The sequence below is a fragment of the Portunus trituberculatus genome, chromosome 50 (assembly GCF_017591435.1).
Source record: "Portunus trituberculatus isolate SZX2019 chromosome 50, ASM1759143v1, whole genome shotgun sequence".
NCBI lineage: Eukaryota > Metazoa > Arthropoda > Malacostraca > Decapoda > Portunidae > Portunus > Portunus trituberculatus.
Window position 1 is genome coordinate 27,952,848 of NC_059304.1, and position 25,842 is coordinate 27,978,689.

A 25,842-nucleotide genomic window follows, 5' to 3' on the forward strand; every position below is an offset into this window, starting at 1 on the left:
ACCAACCACACCCGGACGCAGCTTCCAGCAAGGGGATATGGTCATAATTGCCGAACCGTCCCTGCCACGAAACAAGTGGTTGTTAGGATTGGTGCTGGAAACCATGCCGAGTTAAGATGGTGAAGTACGCAAGGTGAGAGTGAAAACGAAGAGCTCAACATTCATTCGCCCAGTTACGAAGCTGTGTTGGCTAGAAGGTGTTGGAGATGATAAACTAGGGCTCAGTTTCGAGTGGAACTCGACAGGGGGAGTGTTACCACCAACACCAGAGAGAGAGAGAGAGAGAGAGGAGGAGGAGAGCGAAACACATGTTTAGGTTGAAGAAGTGCTGATCTATGGACTAAGCAAGAGGGGCGCCTTGTGCGAGAGTGACCTGTTAACATGTAAAAGGGGGGCGACTGGGTGTCACAGTGGTGCATGCAGGGAGAATACACCTCATGTCCGAGAGGAGAGGACGTGCTTTGAAGCCTCTCATCTGGTGGAGAATATTCACCGCTGTTTGCGTTCCTAAGACGCCCAGACCCCTAATACGTAAGTGAAAGTGCATTGAAATAGTAGTAATTATCATTATAGTTCAGAAATAGTGCTTATTATACTGAGTTAAGGCGCCTTCGGCACACACAGATTCTGACGGAGCGCTTATATGTAATATGTATGTATTAAATGTATATCTGTTGTCTGCTATCATTTAAATTCTCAGTCTCGGATGGTGAAGAATGAGGGAGAATGAGTTCGACCTTCATTCAAGAGAAGGGCTCACCTCTCTCTCGTCCCCACTGGAGAGGCGTGAGTGTTATTGTTCGACTAATCTCTTGTTAAGATACATACTTTGTTTCTAGGTATCGACCAAATATATAGATTGCGTCGACGTGAGGGTCTCATTTTCCTGATCATCATCATCATCATCACAACCGCCACATGACCGCGGTTACAGCTCCAATTCCTAGCCTACTAGTGGATGCAGGTTTCTGGCTGCTCGACCTCTAGCGCCAATCTTCGATGCTCCGGTGTTGGTTTTGCACCCTCCGTCTTCCTGATTCTGTCCCTTGTGTGTCAACATTGCGGGACTCGCGTTCGCAAGCGTAGCTATATCACTCGACCTAGTCTCCCTAAACCTTTAGGCTTTCGAGTCGCCTCTCTCATGATGGATTTGTCTATCGCCCCCACTCCTGTCTTCTCTTTCCGACTTCCTCGAGTTGGTTATTGGCAGCTTCCCGATGTCTCGTTATGCCCTCCTGCCATGGATGGCAAGAAGGATCTCGCGTCAACTCTGTCCCACACACGGTTTTTAGAACACTATCCTACCCATTCTGAAGCCATCCCCGTCTTTACTGATGATTCCAAGTCCGATACAGGTGTTGGGTTTAGTGTGTTTTTTTCATCCTTCTACCGGCCTGGTAGCCTTCCTTCAGTGGCATCTGTCTTTACCGCAGAGCTGTCTGCCATAGTTCTACCTTTACAGATAATTTTCACTCTCCCGGTTTCTTCTTTTACAATATTTAGTGACTCGCAGTGCTCTTACTGCTCTCTCCTTTATTATTTCCCTTAACCCATTGGTTTTATCAGCTTTGGAGTGGCTATATCTACTTACGAAACGAGGATATCGTGTTGGGTTCTGCTGGGTCCCTGCACGTTGGTGTTCCCGGGAATGAACACGCAGACCGCCTTGCTAAAGAGGCAGCAAGTCGTGCTTCACCCCCTGCCCCTGTCCCGTTTAGAGATGTATTCCAGTACATTCGTCTGGGGATTATTGCAAGATGGCAGAGGAGGTGGCAAACAGGGGTTGCCACCTCGAAAATGGGAGAGATCACCACTTCCGTTCGCCATGACTGGACATACACTCATCCGCCACCGCCGTACACAGATTGTATTAGCGCGGCTACGAATCGGTCACACATGATTTATTGATACACTTATTGTTGAATTAATAGATAATTACAACAAAGGAGGAGGATGGGCCTTGCCAACTCCCACCCCCCGGCAAAGACTTAAGGTTAAAGTATCACAAAAATAACTCTGGACAGTATACACAACAAGAATACAAGTATTTCAATAAATAAATACACATATTGCACACCTTATTGCCTAAGACATCCTACAGTCTGGGAGCAAACTGAGGATATTCCCTGAGTATATCCCTGAGGGTGGCAGAGTCTAGGAGATGGTCAATGAGGCTGTACACGTCATGCTGACCTTGTGGCCTAAATTTAGCAATGAGAGGACATTCCATGATATAGTGGCGCAGAGTGTGTGTCCCCTTGGTGTAGCACACATCACACACCAGGAGAAGCACTGACTTTCCAAAAGTATTTGTAGCCTAATCTGAGCCTCATTGCCACCCTGTCATGTGATGCAGTGTGTCTCCCGTAGGTGTAAGCACAGCTCTGGGAGACACGTGCATAGTGAAGACTAGTGCTACGGCCCCTATGGCAACAAAGCTCCAACTGATCACTAATGCTACTTTGTACAAAGTCCTTAATGCTACTCTTAACATAACCCAGAGTGTACTCAGTGCCAGGGTCCACTGTGTCATCTTGTAGGGCACACTGAGCAAGGTGGTCTGCTTTTTCATTTAAAGGGATACCCACATGAGAGGGTATCCAGATGAAATGGACCGTGGCACCGGCACCTTCTAGGGTGTGGATGAGATCAAGACACTTATTAACTAGATCACAGTCCATGGGGGAGGTGGATTGAAGGGCGTACAATGCAGCCTGACTGTCAATAAAGAAATATACATTCTTATGGAGAGGTGCCACAATGTGGAGCGCCTCCAGTACAGCATACAGTTCTGCTCTAGTGGAAGACATGGGTGCAGGGAGCCGCCTGGAAACCTCAGTGTCAGTGTAGAGACTGGCAGAGATGTAGTCACGGATGAACAGCCCACATCCAGACCTGCTGCCATTGACTGACCCATCACAATAAACATGAATAGCCTGAACGTGTGGGTACTTGGACAATTTAGTCATGAATTTTTCTTGCAGCACATGAAGGAGCCAGTCCCTCTTGGGCTGATGCAATGAGTGAATATCAACACTGACACGGTGAGGGTTCCAGGCGTTAATACAAGCCTCAGCTACACACACCCCTGTCGCGGTAGAGATAGCGGTGTCTATCATCTCTCTAGGGTCCTCGGACCAGCGTGCCTAGCCCCTGGCCATGATGTTTTAAGGTACCTGGGAGAAGCTGGCCTCCTTCCCATTTTGTGAATTTTATTTTATTTTATTAAATGTTTTTTAATGTTTTATTCATTTTTATTGTATTTTAGTATTTTTAGCTACTTTTAATTGTATTGTTTTTAATTGCTTTTAGTTAGTTTTGTTTATAAACTATTTTATCTTAATTATAATATTGTAGCGGCGCCAAATGACCTTAACTGTTGCAGCGCCTAACTAAAAATCCATCCATCCATCCCGGGTTGGCAAGAAGTTTACAACAGATATCAATCAATCAATCAATCACTTTTTCTAATTGGATACTGAGGCCTGCGTCCATATGTTCATAGATGGAAGACGTAAGTTATAACTCTAATACTTCAATCTTAAAAAAAATAAATAAATAAAAAAAAGTGTAAAATACAAGTCGCCTAATTGATCATTGTTATATGTTCTAGGGATAGTGTTTTCTACGAAGGAACAATAACCGTGCATTTTTTTTTTTTTTTTTTTTTTTGGGTGGGGGTGGAGGGAATACATATGGAACTAAAGGAATTTAGATTCGTTTTTATGTTTGTACTCAGTATTAGCCTTCATTAAAAATTTCTAAAAGAATTGGAATTATTTTTATATAATTCTACTCTAAAATGGATATACTATAAATTTTATACAACTCTAGCTGAATAAAGATATTTCTTGTGTACAATATATATATATATATATATATATATATATATATATATATATATATATATATATATATATATATAATATTATACAGTGGAGTGGGTCCATGCACCTGGACTCAGGTTTCCTTTAATATGACAAAAAAAAAAAAAAAAAATAACGTTACCTATCTAGGGTTAAGGAGGTAGGGGCGTCGATCGTCTTCACATTTTTTGTAACGTAATGCCGCCTCCCCTTTTCAGCTCACTTTTGTAGGAAGTAGCAGCGTAAACTAAAGGCCGCGGGTAATAGACGTGTAAGTGAGCCACGTAGGCAGGAACACCTTGTGTTGCTGAACGGGTTGGCGGCTTTGCGCTCTTTAGAAGTGTTCTCAACACGCTGCAAGCTGATGCTATTTTGTATCGTACTTTTGTTTTGTAAACAAGGTTGACCAACATGTCTGGAGACCCGGGAGGTGACGTGGAAATTGAAATATCTGGGAATATTGCTGCTCCTGAGAATTTTACAAGTTCCTCCAAGGAAGGGTGAGACCAAAATCTTGAAGTAGTTTGGTATAGTTGCTTAGTTTTATATTTCAAATCGGTTAAGAATTAATTTCCTGTGACAAATGTAATATTAATAGGGCACATTAAATATTATAAAATGTATATTCAGCTGTAACACGAGATTTAATTATTTATAAGAAGGGACAATAAGGAAATCGGTAAAAAGTTAGAACGACACAATTGCGGAATTTCAACACACCTACATTTTACTACTATTTTCTATGTGCACAAGTCTAGTATGACTCAGTGCATCCGCAAATCATTATTTTGATCACTCCCTGTGTAATTTTACCTTAACAATCTAATCCAACCTAACAACCTAACCTGTCATAAGCTAACTTATCATATCATAGTTCATAACATAATCTGACTTTTCCTAACAACTTGATATCCTAACATATCCTAACCTAACTTAACTTAACCAAACATATCCTATTCTATCCCCACCCAAATAACCCCACTTTCTCCCAGGTCCCTAAACTTGTTTGGGAGTTGGGTAAGGATAGTGGTCAAAATATCAGTTTGCAGATGTAATGAAGGTCATTGTGGAATTATGCAAAAGTAGATGTGGCGTTGAAATTCCACAATTGTGTCATTCTGGACTAATGCCAATAATTCTCATGTGTGACTTGAACCAACTTCCCTACCCTGCAGTGGGACCAACCAGAAGTAATGATGTTAAGTGTGAGAAAATTCAGGTTTAGGAAAGAAATGGTTGATGAATGGAATGAACTCAGTAAGCATGTTGCTAGTGCTGAGTTAATAGGGAGCTTTAAAAGAAGATTAGACAAATTTATGGATGGGAGGGATAGATGGAATAAAGTAGCTTTTCTCGTACAAGGATTGCCACGTGTAGGCCTGACAGCCTCTTGTAGCATATTTCATTTTCTTATGTTCTTAGTATCACTGCCCTTGACTCATCTGGTTGTCTATTATGACCTATAATATTGTTGAAAACAACTAACAATGTCCTCTATGCAAACTGAACAAAATTATTTTGTGTAGGAAAGTTTCAACAGACTCAATGAAACTTTTTATAATGATGTAAATACTACCTAATACAAAAGAAATCTTATAATTCAGATTAAGTTTATCTTTAATGCTAATAACAGCTTTTGTCGTATTTTGTTTAGTCATTTTGAAGGAGTTGCTATAATATTGGATAACCCAGTTTATTAGATACATTGGAGTAGGATTCCTTCATTTTCATTTGGTATGAAGTATTATGCTGGGAAAATTTTTTTGGAAAAATGAAATTTATCTTAATCAGTCATAATCCCTTTTTAAATGCTATATAATTCTAACTTGCCTGTAACTGACTCATGGTAGTCGTAGTATTTCAGTATAAGAAATTAGGGTATTATTGTTGGAGGACCATAATACTTTACAGATATTAGATTTTTGTTTTTGATTACCTTTAAGGATATTGAGAGACTTTATTGAAGTTTTAATTAGAGATATACTGATACCAGAATTTTGACTGATACCAATACCACAGAATTGGGCTGGTACCATTACTAATACTGACACTGATAACAATGCATTCTATAAGATTGTTACCTACAGTTGCATGAGATTTTTTTTTTTTTTTTTTAAGTTTGATATTATTTTTATCACAATTATTTGGTTAGGTTATAGGTTAGTGCTGATGTAAGATTAGATTAGGTTATATTTGGTTGGCTCAAGTAATGCTTGGATAAACTAAAAGTTGTGAAAAATAACAAGGATGGCCACTAACAAACATTTACTTTGCAATTAAAATAGCATACTGTTCATATAAGGAAATAGGTAATCTATTTTAATTTAGTTGTATCATATTCTCTAATACTAAAAACAGAAGTTTAGAACCTTATTTGTCCAGTGTAAGCAATGTATAAGGAAATTAAAAGTCATTCTGAATGTTATGGGTTTCGGTGTTTGAGACACAGGTGGAAACTTCGTATAATTTATAGATACTGCCAAACACTCCTATAATCGTCACCTGCACGTTGAATAGCTTGCTGTCCAATGTTCCTTTGAATTTTCTATGGATATTGCCTTCTGACAATCTGAGTTGCCAAATATGTATGTATTTCAGCAAGACACCAACAGTGCACAGAACATCTGGCCAGATGAAGCACACACACACACACACACACACACACACACACACACACACACACACACACACACACACACACACACACACACACACACACACACACACACACAATGATAGATAATATGATGGTCAAAAGAGTAAAGGAAAACACAAGATTCAGAGGAAACGATTAGCCGGCGAGATTGGACCTAGTTTTTACAAGGGATATACAAATGAACGATGATATAAGACATAAGTGCCCATTGGGAAAGAATGACCATGTAATATTAAAGAGGAAAAAGAAGATAGAGATGAATCATACAAAGGAGACTGATTAAATTACAGAAAGGCTGATATTGAGAACCTCAAGAGCTATTTTAAAAACGTAAACTGGGAGGAGATGGAAAATTCAGAGACGGTGTAAGATAAGTGTAACTTATTTTTGGAAATATACAAAACAGGAGTCAGGGAATGTCCCGAAATATAGACCTAAAGGAGAAGGAAAGAAAGATTGGTTTAATGCAAGGTGTGCTAGGGCAAAGGAGAAAAGAGATAGAGCATGGAAAAGGTGGAGAAGAAACAGAAGTCCAGAAAATAAGGGAAACTTCAAAACAGCAAGAAATGAATATGCTAAGGTGAGAAAGGAAGAAGAAAGGAACTATGAAAAGGACATTGTCGAAAAATGTAAGGAACAACCGAAATTGTTCTACAGATTCATAAATGGAAAAATAAGGCAAAAAGAAACAATAGAAAGGTTAAAAGGAGAGAATGGGATGGTGGAAGACCCAAAAAGTATGGCAGAACTATTATATAGTAAATTTCAGGAGGTCTTTACTAAGGAATCCAAATTTGAAAGACCACAGGATAATAGAGAGACTGTCCATATGAAAGAGATTAAAGTAACCAAGCTTAAAATAAAAGAGTTGATGACGGAATTAGATGAGGAGAAGGCAATAGGACTGGAGGAAGTCTCTGGCAGAATATTAAAAGAATGTAGAGAAGAACTAGCAAGTCCTATATATAACATCATAAAATGCTCAATAGAAAATGGAACAGTACCAGTAGAATGGAAAAGAGCTGAGGTGGTTCCCATATATAAGAGTGGAAGGAAGAAAGAACCTTTAAATTACAGACTGGTATCACTAACTAGTGTAATATGCAAGATGTGTGAAAGAGTAATAAAGAAACAATGGACTGAGTTTCTTGAAGACAACAAATTGTAAGATTAAACGAGTACTTACCAAGTATGAAGTTTGATCGTAGTTTCACAAAGATTCAACAACGTCACAGTGGTGTACAACGAGAGATGCCATGCTACCATTCCACCGTCAGTCACTATAGAGAGGAGGTTTGAGGAAGCAGTTACAAATTACCGCAAGGACCCTTCGCCCTAAAGTGAGGATTACAAAACAGACAGGGTAGGGAGGGAGGGCGTTGTACACCACTGTGACGTCGTTGAATGTTCGTGAAGTTACGATCAAACTTCATACTTGGTAAGTACTCGTTTAATCTTACAATTTCACGTCACGAATTTCAACTGACGTCACAGCGGTAGCCAACGAGAGCTTTAGAGAGGTTCCTCAACCTACTAAAATACAAAATCAAGGGAAAAAAACGAAAAGCAATACTCAGAATGTTGGTAAGGAAATTACCGAAATAGCAAACATAAGACCCATCACATGTATTTCAGGACAGTATCACAAAAAATCCCAAGAACCTTCCACAGGATACAGAACAATTTTTGTCCCTAAGTTTATGCCACAACCAAGTACATATAGTGTATATATTTCTTGAACATTATGGGACACAATCCCCGGAAACTTACAGAAAAAAATTCTTTCCCCACTTCACAAACCTAAGAAGGGGGTCACAAACCCTTACAAAATTTAACATGAGAAAAGAACAAATGCATTACGACAAAACTGCCCTAGCAAACTGGACCTGCTGGGCAAGAGGCTTCCAATAGTGTCGGGTAAAAGTAGACTCCCTTGCCCATCCAATGGTGGAGACTACTGTAGCAAGAGGCAACATCTGGGCTGCCTTACTGGAAGAGGCTGACCTAGTAGAATGGGGAGAGAAGACAGTAATGTCAATGCCAGCAGTTCCTATCACGTCTCTCACCCAACGACACAATGTATCCTGGGAGGCCAACCGAACCATAGGTCGTGCAGTCAGGAAAAAAACCCGTAAGTGACCCACGGATGGAGCTAGTCCTATCTAGATAATGCTTGATGGTGTCAACAACACATAAGCGGCTGTCATGTGGGTAGGCATCAAAAAACAAGCCTGACATGTGGACCCCAGGACGAGAGGTTTTTAATAAGTCTCCACTCCCAAAACCAACCCAAGACTCTGTGACAGACATGTTTCTAAGATCTAGTAAATGCAAGGTCTGACCGCGGTGGCCTGACAACAAAAACATAAGATTAACTAGTTTCCTTGGCAACTGAAGAAGAGACAAGTCCACAGTAAGGCCAAGACCACAGATATAATCCAACACTACCTGAGGATCCCAAGTTGTATGGGAGCGTGGAAGAGAAGGTCTCTCTAAGAAAACTGCCTTCATAAACCCGAGACTAACGGATGTTGTCCTGCAGGATGACCATCAATAGTAGCAATAGCAGAGATGGCTGAACGGATTGTATTCATGGAGCTGTATCCCCAACCTGTGCTGCGTTGATATTGTACCAAAGGTGATCCAACAAGATACTCACAGGTGGCTGAAACGGATCAGTTTCCCTTCGGAGGCAAAACAACAACCAGCTGCTGATATGCAGCCTATATTGTGCCCTAGTATTAGTTCTCCAGGAACGAAGGAAAAACTGGGCAACCTCCTGCGAAAGGCCACATGAATGCTGTCCGGAGAGCACCATCGCTGTCAAAACCAACCTCCAAGCTCGAGGGTGTGTTAGAGTTGGTTGTTGAGGAAGAAACAGGACAGTGTGAAAGGAAAACTGGATCAGCTGCCAACAACTGAAGGGCCGTTGGAAACCACACTTGTGTCGGCCAGAATGGAAGAATCATCAGAGCTGTCGCTTTGTCGTCCTGTAGTTTCCGGAGAACTCTGGAGACAATGCTGAAAGGTGGAAATGCATATAAGCTCTTACCACCCCAATCCAAGGTGAAGGCATTAGTGCACATAGCAGATGGGTCTGGCTTCCAGGAGACATAGGCAGGCAATTGAGCATTTAAGCGAGTGGCAAAAAGATCGATAGCTGGAGTATAAAAAAGCTGACAAATTCTGTTAAAAATATCGGGTTGTAACATCCACTCACCATCCATCCTACTAACTCTGGACTCCACATCAGCTGTCACATTGTACAAACCCTGTATATGCTGTGCTGACAGGGTAATATTCCTAGATGCAGCCCACTCATAAATCTGCACTGTAAGGGCATGAAGATTAGGTCTTGTACTGCCACAACGATCTATACAAGCAACTGCAGTAGTGTTGTCAGAACGGAGTCGAATATGGGAGCCAGACCTATCCCTACACAGGGACTGCAAGCCCAACAGAATGGCCTTCAACTCTAGGATGTTTATATGATCCAGCTCCTCCTGGGCCCAGTGACCTCCAGTTGTGACATGTCCCATTGAAGCGCCCCAACCAGTCAGACAGGCATCTGTAAACAACTCACAATCTGGGGAAGAAGAGAGAGAGACTTCTCCTGAAAGTCTATATTGGCCACCCACCAAGCGACCAAATGTTGGGCATGACAATCCAAAGTAATAAACCTGTCAAAATCACCACAGGACCAGGCGAGACCCTGGTCTCGAATCAACTCCAGATACCTGTAACGGAGAGGAGCTAACTCTACTGCAGGTGCAGAGGCCACTGTCAAACCAATAAAAGATGATAAGTCCCATAAAGTGACATTACCCTTAAGTAGCAGCAAACCTTGTTCCTTGATGCGCTCCTTCCTACGAGATGTTAAGGTGGTAGTCATGGCGACAGAGTCCAACACCACACCAAGGAACGTAACCTTCTTTGTAGGCTCCAGAACCGACTTCCACATTGACAGTGAGACCCAGGAATCAAAGAAATGCAAGGCATAGCTGACCTGAGCCTGTAAAATCTCTACTGATGAAGCAATGAAAAGACAGTCTTCTAAATAACATAACACGACCATCCCAAGGGATCGCAGGTGAGAAGAGACAGGTTTCATTAACTTTGTAAAATGCGAGGGCAGAAGATAACCCCTGCGGAGGCAAGTAAATCTGTAATAACAGCCCTTCCACATAAACTGTAGCCATTTCTTGTCCTCAGGCCTAACATAAATGGAGTAATAAGCTTCCTTAAAATCCACTGTAACAAAGAAACAGTTAGGGTAAATTAAAGGTATGACATCCTTCAATGTATCCATCTTAAAATGTAAGTAAGGTACATGAAAATTAAGGTATTTTAAATTTAGAATGACTCATGCTGGGCCAACTGGCTTGATGATAAGGAAAACATTTGAAAAGAAACCATGAACATCAGGTAAACAAGGCTCCACAATTGACTGGATAAGGAAGTGATGTAAAGCATTGTCCAAAGCCCAATCATCGGCTTGAGACAAGGTAAGAGGACGAGGAGGTACAGTCTGAATAGGCAAAGACACAAAATCAAGAAAATTCCCCCTCACCACATCATAAATCCAGGAATCTTGAGTCAGAGACCTCCACATGGACTCAGCAGAAATAATCTTACCTCTAAAATTATCAGGAGTATTAACTAATTGTGGAATTGAGGAATTCACCAGAGCGGTTAGTGTTGGTGTAGCTTCGGCCCGTGCATCCCTCTCCCCTTGGGAGGCCGCTGGCCGAAAAAAGGCCGGGTCTGAGAATGAGGGCGGGACTGATAGTGAGCCTGAGAGGGGCAGTGTGATGACCGTGAAGAGGAAGAAAACCTCTTGCCAGACATCTTGGAAGAAGGGCGTAAAGACTTGTGGATCTCCTCACACTTGCGGGTCACATCAAAGGGAAATAACTCCTGCTGACCCACCTCACACTCCCATTTGCAGAGATCGACCATGGCCAAGTCACGGACATGGATTCAGGCCACATCCTTCCGCAACTGGTTGAGGTAATTCACTGCTGAAGTAAGAAGGCGCAAACAACTATTAAGGCCATCTAAATAACACGACAAGCTCTTACCCTTCTTTTGTCCAATATCATTAACACACACAGCAATGGGAACTATTGCCTTTGTCAACAGGCAGTTAGTCTAGAAAAGCTTGGCATCTACCAGCCTTCCATTCACACTCATGGCCTTAGTTATAGCCGTGTTTGTCACAGGCATCGTGAGGTTCGGCACATTACTCGGGAGCTTAATCTTTGCACACATTAACTTCACACTCTCAGACACAGGCCGTCGGTGAAGGCTGGCGTTGAGGATAGTGGCCAAGCTGTCGGCCAGCGGCTCTCCCTTCTCCTCCTTGTCATGGAAGTTGTCCAGAAAGGTCACCCAAAGTCCTCAGAAAATCTTCATCCACATCATCGTCACAGGTGAGGTGGTCTAACCCGTCAAGAGGGTCCAGCTGGCTAGCAGGGGCAAACCCCGCCTCGTCTTCAGACGACGAGAGGGCATGAAAACCACTAGTTATTCCCGGTGTCCGTAGATGCATCCGGCGGTGCTGGGGTCCTGTTCAGCTTGTCAATAAGGCCCGACACTAGGCTAGACAGCCTATCCAAGGCAACTCTGCCCCCAAACACAGCAGACTCTGATGTGGCACCTGCCAAGCTCGGCCCTGGGAGTGACGGTGGTGAAGCGCAAGGTGGAGGAGGAGTGAAATCATCCACCGAGCACTGCTTCTTTTTCTTGCTATCTGAAGACGATGAAAGGGAGGGGGGTGGAGAAAGAGACTGCTCCGTGCCTGACATCACACTGCTCAATAAAAGAGACAGAGATAAGACGGTCATAATACACCATATGGTCTCGCTGTAAGGCGGCATTAACCCCCATACAAACTCCACACTGCTTGTCTATCAGAAATATGTAGTTCATCGATATGCTTTTCACCCACAGTCAACTTAGGACTGTATAGGAGAAAGCTTACCCAACGAGACGTTGCTTGGAGTAGAATGGAGCAGGAGCGGATAGATGCGTGACTGCGAGGGGGTAGCAACCGACTGACGGTGGAATGGTAGCATGACATCTCTCGTTGGCTACCGCTGTGACATCAGTTGAAATTCGTGACGTGAAATTATTATCAAATAGCCAATTTGGTTTTAGAAAAGGTCGGTCGTGTGTAACAAATTTATTGAGTTTCTACTCTAGAATAGCTGATAAAGTACAAGAGAGAGGAGGATGGATTGACTGTATTTATTTAGATTTAAAAAAGGCGTTTGATAAAGTGCCACATGAAAGATTACTATGGAAGTTAGAGGAGAAGGGTGGCTTAAAATGAAGCACATTGAGATGGATGGAAAATTATTTGAGGGGGGAGAGAAATAAGGACGGTAGTTAAAGATATGAAGTCCAAGTGGAGAGTAGTAGACAGCGGAGTGCCACAGGGGTTAGTATTGGCGCCAATACTTTTTCTCATATATATAAACGATATGCCAGAGGGAGTGAACAGCTAGATAAATCTGTTTGCGGGCAATGTGAAACTGTGCAGAGTCATAAAACAAAAAGAGGATTGTGAAATACTGCAGGAAGACTTAAACAAGATCTAGAAATGGAGTAAAAAATGGGAGATGCGATTCAATGTGGACAAAAGCCATGTCATGGAAATGGGAAAAAGTAAAAGACGACCAGTGGGAATCTATAAGATGGGAGATGGAGTAGAACTAGAAAAAGTAAAAAAGGAAAAGGACTTGGGAGTGACGATGGAAGAAAACAATCAACCGGTAAGCCATATTGATAGAATTTTCAGAGAGACATATAATTTGCTAAGGAATATTGGATTAGCATTTCACTATATGGACAAAGAAATGATGAAGAAATTGATAAGTCCTAAAGTAAGACCTAGATTGGAATATGCAGGAGTTGTGTGGACCCCCCATAAAAAGAAACGCATAAGGAAATTGGAGAGACTACAAAAAATGGCTACAAGAATGTTTCCAGAATTTAAAGGGATGACATATGAGGAGAGACTAAAAGCAATGGATCTACCAACCCTGGAACAGAGAAGATAGGGAAGGGATCTGATAAAGTTTATAAATTGATTAATGGAATAGATCAAGTGGATAATGAGAAACTAATCCTGAGAGAAGAATATGACATTAGAAGCACAAGATCGCATAGTAAGAAACTGAGGAAGGGAAGATGTCTGAGAGATGTTAAAAATATAGTTTCCCAAAGATGTGTTGAGACTTGGAACAGTTTGAGTGAGGAAGTGGTGTCAGCAACGAGTGTGCATAGTTTTAAAGAGAAATTGGATAATTGTAGATATGGAGACGGGGCCACACGAGCATAAAGCCCAGGCCCTGTAAAACTACAACTAGGTAAATACACACACACACACACACACACACACACACACACACACACACACACACACACACACACACACACACACACACACATATAGTATAGTTTCCCGCAAAGATGTGTTGAGATGTGGAACAGTTCGAATGAAGAAGTAGTGTCTGTAACGAGTGTGCATAGTTTTAAAGTAAGATTGGATAAGTGTAGATATGGAGACGGGGCCACACGAGCATAAAGCCCAGGCCCTGTAAAACTACAACTAGGTAAATACACACACACACACACACACACACAAATTAAAGAGACCAATGAGGAGAAAGACTTAGGAGTAACCGTGCAAAACACTTTGTCACCGGAGAAACACATTAACAAGATTTTTTGGAAAACATACAACATGCTTCAAAATATTGGCCTTGCATTCCACTACCTAGATGAAGGAATGATGAAGAAGATATTATGTACCTTAATAAGATCCCAGCTAGAATATGCAGCATGTGTCTGGTCACCGCATATGAAGAAAAATGTGAAGAAGGTAGAAAGGGTACAAAGGCTGGCAACAAGGATGGTACCAGGACTCAGGGAGTTAGACTATGAGGAAAGACTGAGGAAGCTGGGGCTGACCACATTAGAAGAGAGAAGAACAAGAGGAGACATGATAGCTATGTATAAATTGGTGAACAAGATTGACATACTGGATAGAGAGTTGATAAAGGTGACCACAAGTAATCATCTCCGAGGACATGGAAAAAAGCTAATAAATGACATCTGTCTAAATGACGTGAGAAAATACAGTTTCCCGCATCGTAGCATTGATAAGTGGAATAAACTGAGCAGTGATGTCGTTGAGGCGGTGTGTGTCAATCAGATGAAAGAGAGATATGACAGGAATGGATAAGGAGACAGGACACAGAGAGCTTAGCTCGGGCCCTGTAATACACAAATAGGTAAATACAAATAGGTAAATACACACAGACAGTGGTTAGAGCGCTGGCTTCACAAGCCAGAGGACCGGGGTTCGATTCCCCGGCCGGGTGGAGATATTTGGGTGTGTCTCCTTTCATGTGTAGCCCCCCTGTTCACCTAGCAGTGAGTAGGTACGGGATGTAAATCGAGGAGTTGTGACCTTGTTGTCCCGGTGTGTTGTGTGTGCCTGGTCTCAGGCCTATCCGAAGATCGGAAATAATTAGCTCTGAGCTCGTTCCGTAGGGTAACGTCTGGCTGTCTCGTCAGAGACTGCAGCAGATCAAACAGTGAAAAACACACACACACACACACACACACACACACACACACACACACACACACATGCAAGATTACTGTGGAAGTTAGAGGAGAAGGGTGGCTTAAAAGGAAGCACATTGAGATGGATGGAAAATTATTTGAGGGAGAGAGAAATAAGAACGGTAGTTAAAGATATGAAGTCCAATTTATAAGTATGCGAAACTTACCGTAGGTCAGTTGAAGTATGCTGATAATTTTACGAATATCACCTCTGCCGCTTTGGGGAGCATTCACATGAGATACTGCCACACCACGCCGAATGCCAGACTTTAAACCCTGCGACCACCTACATGACATAAAACATAAGAAATAACCACAAATGTGTAACACAATACATAAATGGAAAAAAGGGGGGGGGGGAGAGGAGGGCATGTGAATGCTCCCCAAAGCAGCAGAGGTGATATTCGTAAAATTACCAGCATACTTCAACTGACCTATGGTAAGTTTCGCATACTTATAAATTTTACATCATAAAATCCCCTTTGCTGTGGGGAGCACTCACATGAGGTTTTAAAGCCACATGGGTGTCGCACCTGAAGTTTGGTCATGATTTCAATCTTGGAAAAGCAAACCATTTCCTGATTGCCTGTAGCCAAAAGTTTAATGTGCATAAACAACCCGGAAATGACATAGGAATTGACAAACCAAATAGCCTCTGCAAAGTACCCATGTGCCACCATAACCTTCCAAGGGTTGAGGTGTCATCCCCAACAAAGAGATCAAGTCATGACAAAAAAAGAAAATATAAATACTTCTTGAATACATAAGTACACACCTAAGTCCAAAAACCAAATCCCCAGAACACCTTACTGATCAACGTGCAAAATAGCATCCTGTAAAGGGTCTGAATCTGGAACAATTTGTTTATCATAGAATATAGTAAAAGTGGCCTCCTGAGTCCAACCAGCCCTCCCCATGATCACGTTGACAGGTACTGCCAAAGCCTTTGCTTTTGAAGCCGCTGCCGGTCAGACACTGCCTGCAACCTGAGAGCAACCTGATAACAACCTTGTTACCGTCCCTCCAAGCGTTCATGGATGCCATTTCACGGCAAGAGGTTGCTCTGACGTTGTTAAAGTTTCTTGGATCCAGCTCCTGGCAACCAATGACCACTTTTAGGCGGGTTACCAACCTCCACCCGTCAACATCGACAAATTTTTGTGGATGCTATTTTATGAAAGTTGGTATGTGAGCAGGAGGTTGCTATGGAGGTTGTCTGTACCAACATAGACAACAACCTGCTTCTTGGATCCGGCCCCAGAGCTCCCACCTATCGGCCAGCTGCGGAACTCTCTGGCACGCAGTTTGAAATTGCGTCTGGCGCTCAGTTTCAAAATGCTTTTGGGCCAAATCACATATAAGCAAACTGATCGTACAAATTAAATTAATTATAATATTTTTTCGGTCGCATTATAACAAAAACTCATAAATTGAGTTACCTGTATACAGTGATACTTCGACATACGATCACCCTAACATACAATTTTTTTTATATATGATGAAAGATTTCATATAATTTATGCCTTGAAATATGACGATATTTTTAAGATACGATTAGCTATCGGTAGGTGGCGCAGCGATCGCTCAGCTACCTAGCTAACCTGAACATTCAGCCCACGTTGTGTATCGTTGTTCATCCTTTGTGCATGTATGTGTCTGTGCTCCTCGGCAGTGTGTATTTTTTATTAAGTTTTGTGAACTCAAAATCATGGGAAACACACAAAATAGCATGTATTCACATAGCGATTACACTTAGAAATTCAATAAACGAGTGAGGACAATGGTTTTCTGCCCATAAGCAACTCTTCCTCTTTGCAATACAAAAAAACAGAAGTCTCTAGATGTCATGGTTACCAAAATATCACAGGTTGAATGAGGTAGTATCATTGGTTTATGTGGCCTTGCGTCCGATCGGGTTCAGCGGCCTTGGCTAGAGCGAGAGAAAACGGCCCTCTCTTCTCTCTCTCTCTCTCTCTCTCTCTCTCTCTCTCTCTCTCTCTCTCTCTCTCTCTCTCTCTCTCTCTCTCCTGCTGTCGCCTGTTCTGATAGCACTCTTATTCAAAAGTTGTCTCCCCGTAACATGGTGAGAGACCTGAGATATAGAAGTAAAGTAAGGCTTGCGGGAGAGGTGGCGGAATCAGACACAGTGAAATCACTCACTACCAGTGATGTAGAGCATATGTTTACTCCTGCCTACAACAACTCTTCCTCTTTGCGATGCAAAAAACCAGAAGTCTCTAGATGTCATGGTTACCAAAATATCACAGGTTGAATGAGATAGTAACATTGGTTTATGTGGCCTTGCATCCGATCGGGTTCAGCAGCCTTGGCTAGAGCGCGAGAAAACGGGCCCCCTGTATCCTCTCTCTCTCTCTCTCTCTCTCTCTCTCTCTCTCTCTCTCTCTCTCTCTCTCTCTCTCTCTCTCTCTCTCTCTCTCTCTCTCTCTCTCTCTCTCTCTCTCTCTCTCTCCTGTTCTGATACCACTCTCATTCAAAAGTAACATGGCGAGAGACCCAAGGTATAGAAGTAAGGCGCGCGGGAGAGGTGGCAGAATCAGACATAATGAAATCACTGTCGATCGCTCCTACCATTTATCACTGGTGACACAGTGATGTAGAGCATATGTTTACTCCTGATGAGTGTTGCCAGCTCACAAGCAAAGAAAACGGGAAGAAAATAACCAAAATATAGCCATAAAAAGCCTAAACGTCTATCGACGTGCCCCGTACCTTGTGTGATGAACGTATATCAGTGTGTCCCGAGTTTTGCAGGTAAAGTTGTTATTTTGAGCAATATAGTTAATTTATATCATGCATACAATAAACATTGTATTTTTCTTATATTAGATCTATATTTGGTTGGTATTTAAAGCATGTTATTTTTTTTTTGGGTGGAGTGTAAATTCATATCACAAAAACGAATTAATTGTATTTCCATTAATTTCTATGGGAAAAATTGATTTGATATATAATTTTTTTTATATACAACAATCGTCATGGAACGAATTAAAATCGTATGTAAGTACCACTGTATATATATATATATATATATATATATATATATATATATATATATATATATATATATATATATATATATATATATATATATATATATATATATATATATATATATATATATATATATATATATATATATATATATATATATATATATATATATTAGGGTGACACTTATTTTAGTGTAAAATTTTTTTTAGAATTTCTACTGGGACGGGCGGAATTGTGAGGTTTCAACCAAAAATGACGTGCATTAAATATTTTTTAAAAATATTGATATTTAGAGGTCGCTCAGTGAGGTGTAAAATTGTGATATTTATTCTGATTTTTTTCCCCGTATATTTGTTAAATATGTTTCGTGTTCAGTTATCGTGTTTAAATATTAGGATATGGCGATTGTTCTATGTTCAGTACCAATTGTTCGAGCTTGAAGGTCATTCCTTTCTAGGTCCCCCTCATTCTGTGTAATGAGTATTAGCCGCTCAAAGGGCGGGGGTGTCATGGGCGTCAATCTCCCACTCATTGTCGCCTAGTTTGGGTCTCGCAAGACCTGCTGACGGTAGGGAAGGACCTTCGTGCGCCTCTACAACTTGTAACAGATACTGCTTTTGTCCTTCATCCTTGGTTAGGGCCAAGTTATATGTCTGCATCATAGCAACTCCGCGCTCCGCGAAGTCGTTGACAACTCGAAGGGCTCTGATGCGGCGTTGGGCATCCAAGTAGGCCGGATCCTTGTTCCAGGCAGCAGGGTCACTGGCGAGAAAGGTCATATCGATGCTCATGAGCTGCAACAGCTTCATTGATCCTGTTGTCACGAAGTCCGCGATAGTCTTATTGGTGAAGGTGGCTTCTCTGGTGTCAACTGTGGCTCGACGTGGAGGGTCCTCTGAACCTTCTTGCTCCTTGGAGGCCTTCACCATATCTCGTTTTGTCGCTAGGCTAACGTTGTCGTCGAAGAACGCCAGAGCTACCAACCGCTCACTTAAATACCACATGTGGCGCCCCAATGTCGCAGATGTGGCTTTCGCCACATCCGTATCCGGGTAGGCCAGCAGGCTTTTCAGTAGGGCTAGGTCCTGAGCCGGAGCTGACGTTGGGCATGGAGCCTTGTACCAGGGGGCCACATAGGTGGAGACGCTGAACTCTACGAACCGCTTGATCCTTGAAAGCTCCGCTCGTGTTAGCTGGAATTTATCTTGGTCACGGAACAAGAACACCTTCACCGCATAAATGATTTTTGCCATCCATCGTGAACGATGTAGAGCACCAGGGCGGGTGATACGGATGCCTCGCTTCGGCTGGCCACCAAGGACGATGATTGAAAGTTCAAGTAACTCACGGTAATCGTCTCGTGGGTGCTGCCCGTCGAGGAGGCGCTGAAACTCCACCAACAGATCATCACGTCGCTCACGGAGGTTTTGTGACATTTTGTCCATCTCCATTGCCTTCGGTGTCGTCCTGTCCAAGTATTCCCACTTTCCTTTGAACCTTTTGAAAAGTTGAATTTCAGGACCGCTAGAGGGTCCAAAGCAAGTGAAGAATGCCTTCTCACAGATTAATTCGTAAATGTGGTGGCGACAGGCAAGGTGGAGGACATCACGCCCTAGTCGTTGCTCTACAATGGAACATGCCCCTGCTGCCAAACCAGTGTTAGAAGCGGTGGTGTCAAAGGAGAGAGCAACCACCCGATTCTCAACTCCCCAATCTTCGAGTGTTGTTATAATGGCGTGAGCAGCGGCCTGTCCGGTTCCATTGGGGAGACTAGGCACGGCGAGGAGCTTTTCCACTCCGTCTCCGGAAACCAGTACTGGAAGACGGTCGACGGCTGGGCCTCCATCCGCTGTGGGGATGATCTTACCATCCCAATGAACAGTGAGCGGAACGGACGGCTTGAAGGATTTCTTGATCTCCGCAGCCGCTACAGCGCGGAATTTTCGCCGATCCCGTCGGAAGGACTCACGATTTATCACGAGTTGGTTGGGATCGTGTCCGAGGCTTCGAGCAGCAGCACTGACGAGGTGAACTGCGTCACGGTCGGAAGTCAAGGTCCGATCCAATGCGGCAGACAAGTGACTGTCCAGTACCTTCTTCGACGATCGCGGACGCTTAGACGGGGGGCATCTGGGACGCAGATGGACCAGCGCCTTCATCAAATGGTCGTTTTGGGGAGCACGTTGAACTTGAGCTCGATGAAAGTTCGGCCGTTTCATCCACCTTCTCTTGCTCTTGAAGAGCCTTTGTCACACGGCGTTGCTCCTCTTCTTTTCGTTTCTTGCGTCGAGACTCTTGCTTTGCCAGGGACATGTCCCTTGAAATCATCGACCCTCGCCTTCCTTCCTCCCTCTGAGCCTTCAAAAACTCCCGATCTTCTTCCAGCGTGATCATCGACATTGCATTTGCGTGAGCAATGTCGAAAAGATTTTCGAGCGAGTCGACGAACTTTCGCTCATTCGCCTTTTGGGTCGCTGTTGCTCTGTTCTTGTTCTTTTTCAGTGCCACCCATTTCTCATACAAACGGATGATATTTTCTCTTGCTCGCTGCGGCTTCTGCATAGGAATTCGAGCGCTTCCAGAATTCTTCCACCACTGCCATAGTATCCACTGCTGCGTCGTTCTTGGTCTTTTTCTGTTGCAGATGGTGATATAGGAACACCCGCAGCACCTGCTTCTTTGACGGCAGCTTAGTTCCAGTGATGGAGTGCTCCAACGAGCCAAGTAAATAAACCTCGGTCTTAGATCTTGTAGATGCCATTGCCACGGTGAAAAGAAAACAGTAGGCTAAGGCAGTGGAGCGCACGCTGTGCAACAACCGCCCCGCAGTGACGCGTGTAGCTGACTGAACAACAGCTGCACAGCAGGGCACACTTGTCACTCAACACTGCCCCAAAACATACAAGAATTGAACGTGTACCGACGCGACTTACTACGCGTTTTATACGAGTTATTATGTTCGTGCCAGGTTTGATGTTTGAATTAACAATTATTATAGAAGGTATATTATACAATATGCAATATTATCTGGAATACTATCATATTTGAATCTTGCATTAGATTCTCTCAACATCACACACTTTGAACGATATTTGCAAAAATAAGGATTTTGACACAATTATTCCAAACTTTGACCTCCTTGAGCGACCTCTTGATATTAATATTTTAAAAAAATATTTTACACACGTTGCTTCTGGTCGGAACCTCACAATTTGGCCGCCGTCCCAGTAGAAAATCGAAAATTCAATTTAAGTGTCACCTAATATATATATATATATATATATATATATATATATATATATATATATATATATATATATATATATATATATATATATATATATATATATATATATATATATATATATATATATATATATATATATATATATATATATATATATATATATATATATATATATATATATATATATATATATATATATATATATATATATATATATATATATATATATATACAGTTCACACATACGTTTCATTCAGGTTTTGCTATCATCTGCTCGTTTAATGAACACCAATCTCGCTTTAACGAAGTTTTATCCAGGTAATTTTTTTCCAAATTTGAAAGCCCCACCGTATCACGCAAACTAACAGGCTTTTGAATACACCAGGAGCTGCTGGTACTAAGGCCTGCCTCAGGAAAAATCCTGGGACACCTGTAGAATAAAGATCAAGATCACAATCAAGCCTCTCCTGGACAACACGCGCAACACTCACTCCCCAGTCAAAACATGACAGCGTCAGCAGCAGCTTCTCTTTCCTAGCTCAACTTACCACCAAAACGCCCTGCAATGTGGCCTAGTATTTGTAAAAAGGCAAGGAAGTCTCTTACTCTCCAAGTGAAGCTGGATATTATTCACAGACACAAGAGAGGCCAGAAAACTATAGCACTGCTGGCCACCATCTTGACTCCATATTATACTGTCTCTATTTTCAAGTCAGCAGACTCTATTAAGAAGGCTGGTGAGACTGTATCTTCCTTGCAAGCTAAAAGAACCACCTGAACTCGTGACTCTACAATGGATAAAATGGAAAGCTTTGTGGAAATGTGGTACATAAGTTTTGTATGCAGTACAATGATGCGCACTTTGTTTAATTCCACAGGTTGCCGGTTAGTGTCTTTCCCATTTCACTCTTCCTCCCTTCATAAAGTTAAGATTATCAACATTATAAAGTTATAAAGTTACGTACATACATACATTAGTGTACATTATAATGACTTAAATTAAACTACCTAAATGTTTAACTTCATAATTTTTACTTTCATTAAACCTTTTACTATACTATGATGCACTCTCGCTTTGCTTACTCTCAATGGAAGTTCAAATCAGGGGTTAAACTTGTTATAATCGGTTCGCTTAACGAAGTGTTTTTTAGGAACGTAACCCCTTCGTTAAACGGGGGTTGCTTATATATATATATATATATATATATATATATATATATATATATATATATATATATATATATATACAGTAAGCCCCCATATTTAGCGATCCTATTAGTCTGCCGAAACCATCGCTAAATTGGAATTTCACCAAATTTGAATACTACTTTAAATAGGGAAAAATACCAATCAGTCTTTCGTGTGCCCAAAGTCCCCATTTTGAGTCCCTATTTACAGCTGCAACATCACCACCTTCACGAGAATCAGACCCCCTGAACCACTAGTGGAGGCCATGGTGATAGCAAAACTCACTAAACAGCGAGGATGGGAGCACAAAAAATGAGTTCACACGCTGGATTAACACACAATAGCTCAAGTGTCGAGCAGGAATGCCGGAGGCACTGTGGGGCTGACGTCACAATCAAACAGACACACGATTGGCTCAGAGCAAGCAGGAGGCGTGACAGTGTAGCGCGGTACATTCGCTAAATATGAGAGAAAATTGCTAAACTTGAGGGCTTGGCCTTTTTCCAGACAGTCGCTAAATAAGGGTTTCGCTAAGCTGGATTTCGCTAAATTCGGGGGCTTACTGTGCACATATACAGTGGATCCTCGGACTTGGAACATACCATATTTGATAGCATATACGACACACGGGCATATAAGACGCACCCCCATTTCAGCAGGTCAAATTCAGAAATTTTTTTCATTGTATTTAAGCATATACTGTTGAAAGCAATCTAGCAACACATTATACAAGCAGTAAACCTGATTAATTCACAGGTTCACCCTACTATGGAATCTGGTATGTGGCTTATGTTTTTCTGGGGAGAAATGTAGTAAAGAGTAAAATGATTGATGGTACATGTCATTTCCATTGCAGACCAAATATTTTTCAAGTTATGATTGTTTTTAAAACTCCAACTTATGCCTGCCTCTTATTATTAACAATCTTAGGGAATCTATGGGAAATTGGGCTTTTTGGATGGGGGAGTATTACATGAAGTAATGTGAATTGCTGAGGAGGTCTGAAATCAACAAAATCACATAACAAAAAACTCTGAAAATGCTTTGATAATGGAGATTGGACAGCAGGTGGATGTGGTGGCCCAGCTATTGGATTACTTACATTGAGCAACATAGCCAAAACTATGCTTCCCGCTGTATCCGTTACACTATGGCCCACAAGGGATACTAAACAGAACCTAACCAAAAAATCAAGCAATGTCATCCTCAAGTTCTGGCCAGTGTGGGGCTGGGCAATGAAAGTTATGTTTACCTTCATTTGGTATTCTTGCTGTTGCCAGACATATGATTTTTTCTTGTAGGTGGTGGCCTTAGAGTCCTTGCTGCTGCTCTATTGCCATGTTCCTTGACAAAATATATCACTTGTAGTTTGTACAAGATTGTGTAGCTCAGTCTTTTTCCTTTTCCTGCTGTAACGGTGAAGGTGTTAATGTGTTTTGTTTTGATTGGATTGGATCGGATGTAGAGTTGGGAATGCCTTTGCAATAGCGCCGCTGATGTTTTCTCTTTTGTTGTTGCTGGTTTATTTATTTTTTCCTTATTTTCACAAGCAATTTTTGTCTATTTTCTTCTTTTCTTGCACTATCAACTTTATGATAATGAACTTGCTGTTACTCATCACTGTTATATGGCATTTAGTCAGCATTCCAACCAATCAGCTGATATTTATAAACATGTCTCACAGCCTCACAAGTTAGATTTCTTTAATTTTTACAATACAGTAAGTCCTCGTTATACGGTAGTTCTTTATCCGGTAAATTCACAGTTACGCTATTTGGAAATTACTGCCCTTGATTTGATATACGGTAAAAAAAATTCACAGATACAGTATCCGCTCATGTCATCTAAGAGGGGCCAGCGCGGGGGAGCATGGGTGATGACATCATGACCTCACCACCACTCACAGTACTGACTTTAACTTGACCACCTTGGAGCCTGTTATCTCTTCCCCACCCCCCCTTTTTTTAACTGCATTACATATTACTTACATGCATTACTGATAAGATGAATAAATGGAATATTAAAGGGTCTATTGTAAGCACAAATATATTCATAATAATCATGGCAAACACGAAAAGCCTACTACCAGCGGCGAACCATGCAGCAACTGATAAAGGGCACAGATGGGCCTGGCAAGCCCACTATCAGTGAATGGTAGAAGTCGTATAACATCAAGCACGCCTTAGATAACATCAAGTCATCTTGGGACGAAGTGAAGACATCATGAACTTAGCGTGGAATAAAGTATGGCCAGAATGAGCGCATGACTTCCCAGGCTTTGCTGGTGCGATCAGAAATGACAGTAAATCTGTGCCATAGGGCTGGCTTTGATAAAGTTGATGATGATGATGTTCAAGATCTTTTGGAAAGCCATGCTGAATCTCTCTGAAATGACAAACTTATAAAGCTAGACAAGGCATCACAGGAGGCAGAAAAAGAGGGAGATGAGGAAGAAGAACCTGTGCATGGCCTGGACGTTAAAACTCTTAGAGAATGTCTCGGTGCTATCAAAAAAGCTCTGGAAACCCTGAAGGAACGTGACCCAAATCCTACCAGGAGTAGCAAAGTGGCTCATGACGTAGAGAAAAGTGTCAAGATTTATCAAGAAATCTATGATAAAAAAACAAGAAAAAACAAACAGTCCTTCATCTACTCGTTTTTCAAGCCAGTCAGACATGCCGTCTCTTTCACACCTGCTGACCCTGCTACAGCTGGCCCTTCCTCAATATCCTCTTTCTTCAAACCATTGAAATGTGCCGACCCTGCTACAGCTGGCCCTTCTACATCTGCTTCCGACAGTGCAGACGAGGATGTCTTATCCTTGTCTGCCCACTCAGTGGAAGATGAGTAAGGGCTGAAATCTCTACCGTCCCTTAGCCTCGAGAAGGACATCATCTGATAGAATACATGACGATTGAAAGGTAAATAAAAACATTTTCTGTTTATTTCTTTTGCACAGTACTTTACTTTTTTTTTATGAAGTAGATTTTGATGTATTTTCATTTCTGTAGGGGTGACTTTTGACGTGCTGGAACGCATTCTCTATTTTTACATGTTATAATGGGTTTGGTATACGGTAAATTCGATATGCAGTAAAGTTTTCCGGAACGCATATGTACCGTATAACAAGGACTTACTGTAATTCATTTTTAAGTAATGGTACAGGCAACCCCCGTTTAACGAAGGTTCACACAACGAAATTTCGCTACAACAAAGGTTTAATTTTACTACCATCT

The 25,842-nt window shown here is 41.8% G+C and overlaps 1 protein-coding gene across 2 annotated transcripts in view; it reads left to right on the forward strand.

The window, feature by feature from the left end:
* Positions 1–4,025: 4,025 nt before the first annotated feature.
* The window catches only part of LOC123500123 (prenylated Rab acceptor protein 1-like), a 362,787-nt gene continuing 340,970 nt past the window's right edge, over positions 4,026–25,842 (forward strand). Inside the window, exons 1-2 of one of the 2 annotated variants that reach the window (XM_045248791.1) lie at positions 4,026–4,366; positions 11,811–11,954. In XM_045248791.1, the coding sequence (XP_045104726.1) occupies positions 4,278–4,366; positions 11,811–11,954 (233 nt within the window). In that variant the 5' untranslated portion in view covers positions 4,026–4,277. The remainder of the gene's footprint in view (positions 4,367–11,810; positions 11,955–25,842) is intronic. The other variant, XM_045248792.1, reaches the window with a different exon arrangement.